The 9,009-nt window shown below is 36.9% G+C and overlaps 2 protein-coding genes across 2 annotated transcripts; one reads left to right on the top strand and one right to left on the bottom strand.

The window, feature by feature from the left end:
* The first annotated feature begins 1 nt into the window (after position 1).
* LOC120627463 (protein ANTAGONIST OF LIKE HETEROCHROMATIN PROTEIN 1-like) lies at positions 2-3,156 on the top strand. Its single transcript, XM_039895465.1, has 2 exons — positions 2-420; positions 2,118-3,156. The coding sequence occupies exons 1-2, from the start codon at positions 137-139 to the stop codon at positions 3,034-3,036; spliced, it is 1,203 nt and encodes a 400-aa protein (XP_039751399.1). The 5' UTR covers positions 2-136; the 3' UTR covers positions 3,037-3,156.
* On the bottom strand, positions 1,048-3,350 carry LOC120627464. Its single transcript, XM_039895466.1, has 2 exons — positions 3,151-3,350; positions 1,048-1,839 (listed from the first exon to the last, which is right to left on the bottom strand). Exons 1-2 carry the CDS (start codon positions 3,323-3,325, stop codon positions 1,061-1,063), a joined length of 954 nt encoding a protein of 317 aa, XP_039751400.1. The 5' UTR covers positions 3,326-3,350; the 3' UTR covers positions 1,048-1,060.
* Between the last annotated feature and the right edge of the window lie 5,659 nt (positions 3,351-9,009).

Here is a 9,009-nt window from a genome sequence, read left to right as displayed (position 1 = left end):
GGGCGCTTTTAGTGTCACGCGGATTTGCTCACGCACGCGGGATTGGACCGCATGCGTAAAATTTCACGCTGCGGATCATACGCAGCATGAGTTTCAGTTTTCTACGGGCTGCGTAACGGTATAGACGTGTTCAAAAATGATCAATGTCAGAAGAATATGTGTCGCTTACATACTTTACAAACGACGAAACAAGAAGACAAGAGTACATGTTGATCCCTTTCTTGAAAATAGGCTTCTTGCTGGGGCGTTTGTTACACGCTTTGGAAAACTACAAAATAATGAACGTAAATTTAAAAATTACTTTCGAATGTCCATTCGTTCTTTTGATGAACTGTTGTGTAAAATTGAGAATAAGCTACAAAAAAGCAGTTTACGAAGGATTACAATACAACCGATTGAGAGGCTCGCTATTACATTAAGGTAAGTTTTAAATTTTAAATATTTAATTTCCTGCTATGATTTAGTGGAAAGGGATTTGAACAGGTAGGATAAACGTTTTTTGACTTCAAATTACTGTCATGTGTAAATTTACATGTGCAAAAAAAAAATTTTGTCATGTACTCTGAAATTTCATTGTTCATAATTTCATTCAATTTCATGTTGAAATTTCATTAAATAAGATTATTTCACTCATAAAATGTCGCCATTAAAGTGGAATCATTCCTACCTTTCATCACACGCTACTTATTATAATATAGATAAAAGTTATAGGTTTGCACATGACAGTAATTTAAAGTCAAAAAAAGTCCTTAATTGGTTTGGGATTGGTACGTTCAACCTACATACACAATCCTTTTTTTTATCTGATAAAGTACACATGGCCACAGATCAAGTTACCCAAAACCAGCATAAATGGAACTCGCGCCTTGCGTATTATCATACTTAGGTAACCCGTCGGAGTCCCGCTTATACTGGATTTGAGTAACTTGATCTGTGCCGTGTGTACAACCGCACTCATATGACTAAACAAACAATTAGAGAGAAACTGGAGAAAAAAAGTTAATCGTACTCATTTTAATAAAAAGAGTTTTATTCATAAATTAAAAAATCAAATTTTACATCATTCATTTCTTTGTAAATTTGTATCCTGAGCGTTGACATTACTTTCGCCTGTAGATGATGTTGTTGCTGGGGTATAAATTACGTCATAAGACGTGATATTAAACAGGCCGCTTTCAGTCGAAATAAGAGTTTCATTGTCATTCACTGCAGCAGAACTAATAGCATTGTCGTTAAGACTCGAAGTATCCTGGATTATACTATTGGTTTGGTAATCTTGATTTATCGGTGACAAACTGTCAAGCTCAGTAAAACCACTAGAACTTGTTGTAGGTATGGGACTGTAGTATGCAGGTTGTGTTTGACTTTCCATTTCCATAACTATATTTAACACTTTTGTTCTGAACATTAGTTTTTGATATCTAGTGAATCTTTTTAATGAAGGCTGCAGAGACTGAAAGAAAGCCAAATCCTCACTTTCTAGCTCCAGTTGATTAGACTTTAAGCATTCTAATAACTGTGCCTCAAATTCAGATGGTGCTTGCTTTTTAGATTTTACTTGTTTTTGTTTTGATGTTGGGTGAGAACTTTCTTGACGTGAAGTATCTGGTTGCGTGGACTCATTAGGTGTTTCTAAATTACTTTGTTCAGACATTTCTTCACAGAGTGACTCTTCTCCAGCAGTTTCCGTTGTACTGTCTAAGAAAGTCAAAATGTCATAGTAAGAATATTTCTTCTTCTTCTTCTTACTCCCAGAGCCGGATGGCTGATTTTTTTCAGATATCTTGTCTTTCTGGTAAGTGTCCCTTGCTGTTCGCCAGCGTTGTTGTATTTTCTTGTCTGAAATGACAAAATATAATAAGTAAGTGGCAAAAGTACACACAGTTTCAGATCAAGTTACCCAAAACCAGTACCAATAAAATCTAACGTAGCTATAGTACTGTAGTTAAAACGAATTAAAAACTTCTAGCGCTAGCTACTTCCGTGCCCTTTCACCTTAAGGGTATTTATTTTTCTTCTGAAGTAAAATTCGAGCGGTGCATGCTGTCTTATGTCTGATGTCAGCATTATTAATATATTATGTTATCATATTATTAATATATTGTTTTTGTTTTCAGATATTTGGCAACTGGTAATACATTCACTGATCTACACTATTCCTATGTGATTGGAATTGCAACAATTAGCGAAATAGTAAGACAAGTTTGTTACATAATATGGATTGAACTAAAGTCTGAATGTATTCCACAGCTTAATGGGATCAAATGGAAAGAAATCGCAGAGGGATTTCTCACATATACAAATTTTCCTAATTGCTTGGGTGCAATTGATGGAAAACATATAAGAGTGATTCGGCCGCCGCACAGTGGATCACTATATTTTAATTATAAGAAATATTATTCTGTAGTGCTCCTCGCAATGTGTGATGCTGATTATAATTTTACATATATTAATGTCGGTACCAGTGGAAGCAACGCCGATTCAACCATCTTTAGAAGGAGTCAATTGTATACGAAACTGGAAAGTAACACGTTGGGTATCCCTGACCCGCAAGAGTTGCCTATTATTTGCCCCGAAGTAGCTTATCCATCTAGTGTAAGAGCAAAGTTGCCGTTCGTGATAGTGGGAGACGAGGCATTTGGTTTATCATCACATGTGATGCGGCCTTATGCTCGTGATAATTTACCTTACAAAAAGAAAATATTTAATTACCGTCTGTCCAGAGCTAGAAGGTACATAGAATGCACTTTTGGAATTATGTCAAATAAATTTAGAATATTTCACAGATCCATGAATGTCAAGTTAGATCTAGCACAATTAATAGTCAAGACGGCATGTGTACTTCACAATTTCATAAGGAAACGGGATGGCTACAAGGTCAGCCATACATTTGTCACAAATGGTTTTACGGGACCACTACCCAGGCAGCAGACTGAAAGTAGTAATACGTCGGCAAGTAATATCAGAGATATATTTGCAGATTACTTTATCAATGAAGGAAAAGTCTCCTGGCAACACCGATATATAATTAATTAACTAAACTCAAAAGGTTTTAGAAGGTTTTTGATGTTATTTGTGAATTAAATAATTATGCTTATATTAATAAAGTAATGATGCTTGTATAAATAAAATAATGAACCAAACACATACCCGCCTCTTTTCTTTCCTCTTCGCTCAAATTTTCGTAGTTAGGTGCCAATTCCTTCAAAATATCTCTCCATGCAGCCTCCCTCGCGTCCCTGTTTTTGTATAATTCATTGCGTTTATCCCACAAAACGGGCCGCAGATGAACTTCAATGATTACTCGTTCTGTATCGATTTTCATTTCGGTAGTACAATACGGCGCGTGCGCCCCGCTCGACTCTAAAATGGGCACTGAAGTTGTAGGCAGCGCTTACGCATGCGGATACCCCGCACCGGGGTGACGCCCCGCACAGCGCCCCGCGTCCCGCGTGCGTTTATCACGCTTTACAATAGATACCTATATGAAATTGTTCTTTGCGGATGCTACGCATGCGGTCCAATCCCGCGTGCGTGAGCAAATCCGCGTGACACTAAAAGCGCCCTAAGAGTACTGTACGTAAGCGTAAGGTTAAGTGTTGCGGGCTGCCGCTGGCGCAGACACGGCGGCAGCGGGAGACATATCAGCCGGTATCCCGTGCTTCGGTCGGTAGTGAGCTGCCTGACCGAGCGCAGTGTTTGCATTTCTTGTATTTTATCTTATTAAATGTTGTAGGTAAAAACTGGACATGTATTATATAATATTATGTATTGAGAATATAAGAAGCAGCATAAATCCCGAACTCTTAGAAATTGCATCGACCGAGGATGTTAGCGGCAGCGGTCAGTGCAGTTTGTTCAACTCAATACTTATTCACTATTTCGATGCCTCATTCTAAAATACTCATCATACTTTGAGAAATGTTGACGTTCCATTTTCCACGTTCTTCCACGAAGACTACGTGACGTCACGACATGTCACGTCCGCCACGTAAGATACATGGCGGACGAGTTTGGTATCAAATAAAATATACGTTGTTGTATAGTCTGGAAATAAATAATTAATGTAGGAAAAAAATTACTGTTTTCCTGTCGACCTATTTTTTGAAAGAAAACCTTTGTATGAGACCTTAATAGAATACCTACCATATCGAGAAGTTGAAACTTAGTTCTTGAACGCAATCTTGGTTCAAATTAATGAATGAGAAAATGTAACAAAATAGGTTTGGTCGATAAAAAAGTTTGGTTTTTAAATGTTGATACTTATAAACACGAATCGATCAATTTGTTAAACTTCCAGCCGCCATATTTGATACGCCATATTCGGTACATATTAGTTATTGGGCGTAAGTGAAGCACCAGAGCCTTTGCCCTTTGGAGCACCGTACGACGCCCACGCTCTAGTAGAAAAGAAAGAAGTGTCGAGTCATCAGCGTTCAGCTTATCCCACAGTTGCCGAAATTGCCACTAGCAATAAAATTCTAGCACACTTTTATTGTTTAATTTTACTTAAAATTCTCTGCGTAGAGAAATGATTATTATCTATCATTGGTTGAAGTACGTACTCTAGGTATTTAAGTGTTTGATTTACAAGTACTAACAAAAAATATTAATGAGTCGACGTCACATATAAACGTGCACGTTTGTACGTGTGATTATCTAGGACCTTTTTTTGTTGTTATAGCAATCTGTTATTCCACTTGACCCGTAATTTCTTCGTAGATGTAAATACAGCTGACGTTATGCCTGTCAGCGCGTATTTATTTTAACGGCATTTCCCTTAGTAAGGTTTATTAAATTACTCCTAAACACTGTATTCTGAGCTGTTAAAGTAGGGACGTACCTAAGTGATACGTATTTGACATATGTAACGTCAAAGCATCGAGTGATTTATTACTATAATTATGTAATGATTATTTTGTAAGACAAATATACATAGCTGTAATCATTTACTACTTAGTTTTTGAATGTTATTTCGTTTAAACTCGGGCCGTGCGCCGAGCGCTGCGTGGCGGTCGGCAATTGGAAGCTGACAAACGTCGTCAATGGCAGTGACCGACTGACGCTCGTGTTTGCATTGAAAAATCAGGCTTTGTATGTTTGAGCTGGTCTCATCAGTCCGATCTACAGATGATAATTAGCTGCTAATCGTATTACTATCAATGTGCCATGCCATATCGATTAAAGCGTTCGGCCGCGCTCGTAAGCGGCAACGACTTCGTCGCTTGCGCCACGATCCGCGGCGCGTGGGTGCGGGCTCGATGTCTGTCGGACGCAACTTTGAATGATCGTGTAGTGACTTGCCGAGTGATGCCGCAAGCCGCAACTCGAGGACTGCGCGGTCAAAAATTCCCGATCATTCCAGTACAATTCTACCGCTGCTGCGTTGCTTTATCGATTATATATCTCTCGATTTCATGTAATGTTTCCGTGTCGGTGCGATTAAGCTAAAAGCAAGGCCAGCTAGACGAGCGTGGAATGTATGAAGGACCCCATCGTCCATCGGGTCTCCGAGCTATGTGCCCCGCCCATTGCCACTTCGCTTCACGACTCGCCGAGATATGTCAGTAACTCAAGTTCTTCTACGGACACTCCCAGCATAGCTCCTCTCGTTAGTATTTTTACAGATTTTTAAAGAACAGAATTATATTCCCAACTCGTTTTACAGGCCTTGCCTTTACTTAGAGTAAAGGAATATCCATGTTGTTCCCGGCTAACTCATAGATGGTAGGTTCAAGTTGCTTTGCAGCTCGTCTGGTGTTGTCTCGTCATAGATACCCAATAGTTATTGTTAAGGTTACGAAATAAGTGGATCTAAACTAAAGTAAGTAGGTTTACGTTTAAGTATTGTTTGCAACTTAGATCCTAGTCTTGATATTGCTGTCAAGTGATGATAGACATTTGTAATAAATCAATTTAATAAAGGAGTCTTTTATTTAATTACCCTTCCCCTTACGATATGCAGCTGGCATGCAGTGAGAAACATTTATATAGCTAGTAATAGCTGCTACCCACAAAACGGTTTGCGTTTATTCAGGAGTTTTATTGAAAATCCTGCTTTTATCCTTAAGGGCGCGTTTGCAATTTTGTTTAAATATGGGAAGTTTCAGGCTCGCTTTCTGGCTAAATTAATCAAAATAAAATACAGATAAAAATAACTTCACATAGATGGGTCCCTAGTCTGACCGGTGCAATTATTATACTTTCTAAAAACTATTTCAAAAATAATGTCATATTCGGTCTTCAAAGCCAAAGTCAAATATTGCTTTATTCAAATAGGCACATACTCGTAGATAGCGCTTTTGATGCGTACATTACATACAAAATGTGTACATGGTAGTGAGTAGTGATGGCAATAACGAAATTCGTAAACTTAAAAATAAAGCTACGAAGGTTCCAAACATGCCCTGGTCTAAGAAAAAGCCCACAACAAATTTAGCCGGGTGTTCTGTTAACACCATCTCACATTTTCATTTTCTCATATAGATATATTTTTGTGAACATACATTAAATTTTTAAATATGTATTAGCTATAGACTGATTATTTAAACCTCTTTAAATTTATCTATAAATTACTCTCTCGGACCCATTTTATAGATCGCACGAACAGCAATTCATATTTGCTAGATGTTTTATTAAATTAATTAGGATGTTTACAAACATGACATTAAGTTTATGGGTATTTTGATATAAATACGGCTACTTTTTCGATACACTTCAGTTAAACAGTCAGATTAACGTCGACGTCTCCCACTCTCCCCCCCGATGTCGTCGAGCCCTGGGGCTCTTCTCATGGCGAGCTTTCGCGCTCGCCCCACTCCCCCGGTGACGCCGTAGCAACCCCTCAGGTGGTTATCGGCAAGTGTCCTTCGGAAAAAGCAAAAAAAAGATACACTTCAGTCCTACATGGACTCGAATGATGCAAAGATACCTCCCGGTGTCTTAGTCGTTAATCAGTAGTTATTTTTAGCTGTATTTTATTTGGTTTAATTCAGCCAGAAAGCGAGCCTATAATCTCCCATATTTAAACAAATTTGCAAATACAAGGAATGAATTAATATAAAAGTCTCAAGTCAATATTTGTAAACAAGTTGCCGCCGAGCCGGCCGGCCGGTCCAGACGATTATAAACTGAATCTTCTTTAAAAAAGGGTTTACTTATGTTAAACAACTTATGACCATAGAAAAATACAATAACTATCTCATTCATACCAACATTAAAATGTCGAGTGCCAGATGAAAAATTATGAAGAAGAAATTATTTCTGTAGAATCTGCGTCACCGCCATGCAGTGATTAGGATGTTTACGTTAGTTCCGATGTCTTTTATTCAATTTTATTGCGGTAATTTCAGTGTTTTGTGTAATAACTAGGTAAGTGTATGTTGATAAAGCAATAAAAAAGCTATTTAAGTAATTGGATTTGTGAAATTCGTTTACTTATTATTGCTATCAAGCTCAAATTGAGTGCTTTGTTATCGTATTCTTTTTTTTAATAACTTATTTTAGACTTCAGCTTCTTTAAATAACACTTTCTTAAATATAAATTATTTAAGAAGCCATTAGCGCTTGCAGAACCATGATAGGTACTCTGGATAATTTTTTATACGCATTTCCCTGATGAGTGACAATGCAAAATAAAGAAGCCAAATTTTGCTATTTTGAACTTTATGATAAAAGCCAAAAAAATGTTTTGGTTAGTCATATTGAATAATTAAAAATGGGCGAAAACATTTAAATAAACTAAAATAAAAAAGAAAATGTAACAACAACGTAGTTGTTACTCTTTGCATCTCTACTACTACTATATACTCTTTGCATCAAAAAACCTAAGGGCCGATTTCACCAACGAATGGTTGTCACCACTCGTTAGGTGCATCAACAGACTGTTCGTGTAAACGATTGTCCCACCACGCGCCAACAAGTGATTATCTTTCCTGACGGGCCGCTAAAGTTAATTGCTAGTGTATAGGTCCGTTAAATATGTAACAGATGATTAGTGACGGATCATATGTCAGGATGCACATTATAATTGAAAATATTGTTTCAGAAACTTTAGATAAAGATGACGCACCAAGCTTCTCCAAAGCAGGCTTTAATGATTATCTTCGGCTTGACGTGCTATTCGAGGCACGGGAATGGACAAGACTGTGTTTATGCTGGATTAACTAATTCTGGGCTAGCTCCGATAATTTCCTAATACAAACCCCAGTACATAACAATTTTTGGTTCAAACTAATAAAACAGTTAATTCATATGGCTATATTATGTATTGCTCAGTCATTTAATTCCCACTATCTCTATAGTGAGGGGCGAAAAAATAAATAAAAAGAAAGTAGGTATAAACAAACAATGCAAACATATATTGAGAAAAATATGAAATTTATACCTTTACAAATTGTATTAAGTAAATACAATTGAGTTTAGTGAACACTAACATAGGGCAACTTTTTTTACATACTAATACATAGAAAGAAATCGCTATGAAGCGATAAGGCCGACAAATTGTAATAATAAATGCGATCGTTGCTGCGTGAAAAAAGGAAAAATCAATAAAAACTCACTTACAGTTTCGCCCGTGCAAATTGTTTGAACGTGCTCACCGTTCCTTACTTCAATACTAATTATTAATTGCGAACGTTGCTGTGTGAAACAATGTATCAATATTTTTTGTCATTAAAAAACAAAATCTAACTAACAAATAGTTCTTTATTTTGCCGCAATCTATGTTACTTATTATGTAACAAAAAAAACAATTAGAAAACCAATAAAATTTCAAATCAAGCCTCCATATTTAAAATTCATCGAATTAAAACCATTTTCGCCTCCATATTTAAAATTCATCGAATTAAAACCATTTTCGTCTAACACGATATCTGACTAAATAAAATAGTATTACACTTCTGGAGGACCAATGTATAAAAAACAGACATTAGGCACTTTTTGGTAGTTTTAAACCACAGAGTAGTGAGAGTGTGTCTTTCGTCTTATGCTTGATTTATTGATGGTCTG

This window comes from Pararge aegeria, chromosome 11 (assembly GCF_905163445.1).
Source record: "Pararge aegeria chromosome 11, ilParAegt1.1, whole genome shotgun sequence".
Lineage (NCBI taxonomy): Eukaryota > Metazoa > Arthropoda > Insecta > Lepidoptera > Nymphalidae > Pararge > Pararge aegeria.
The sequence above is the reverse complement of the archived record's forward strand: the minus strand, read 5'-3'. Positions and strand labels throughout refer to the sequence as shown.

What these genes read in the sequence shown, in the direction of transcription:
- LOC120627464 (XM_039895466.1), bottom strand. Translation starts at nt 3,325, where the DNA reads ATGAAAATCGATACAGAACGAGTAATCATTGAAGTTCATCTGCGGCCC. An exon ending in AGAGGAAAGAAAAGAGGCGG is followed by an intron (nt 1,840 to 3,150) that starts GTATGTGTTTGG and finishes TTGTCATTTCAG; the next exon opens with ACAAGAAAATACAACAACGC.
- LOC120627463 (XM_039895465.1), top strand. Translation starts at nt 137, where the DNA reads ATGATCAATGTCAGAAGAATATGTGTCGCTTACATACTTTACAAACGA. An exon ending in AGGCTCGCTATTACATTAAG is followed by an intron (nt 421 to 2,117) that starts GTAAGTTTTAAA and finishes TTTTGTTTTCAG; the next exon opens with ATATTTGGCAACTGGTAATA.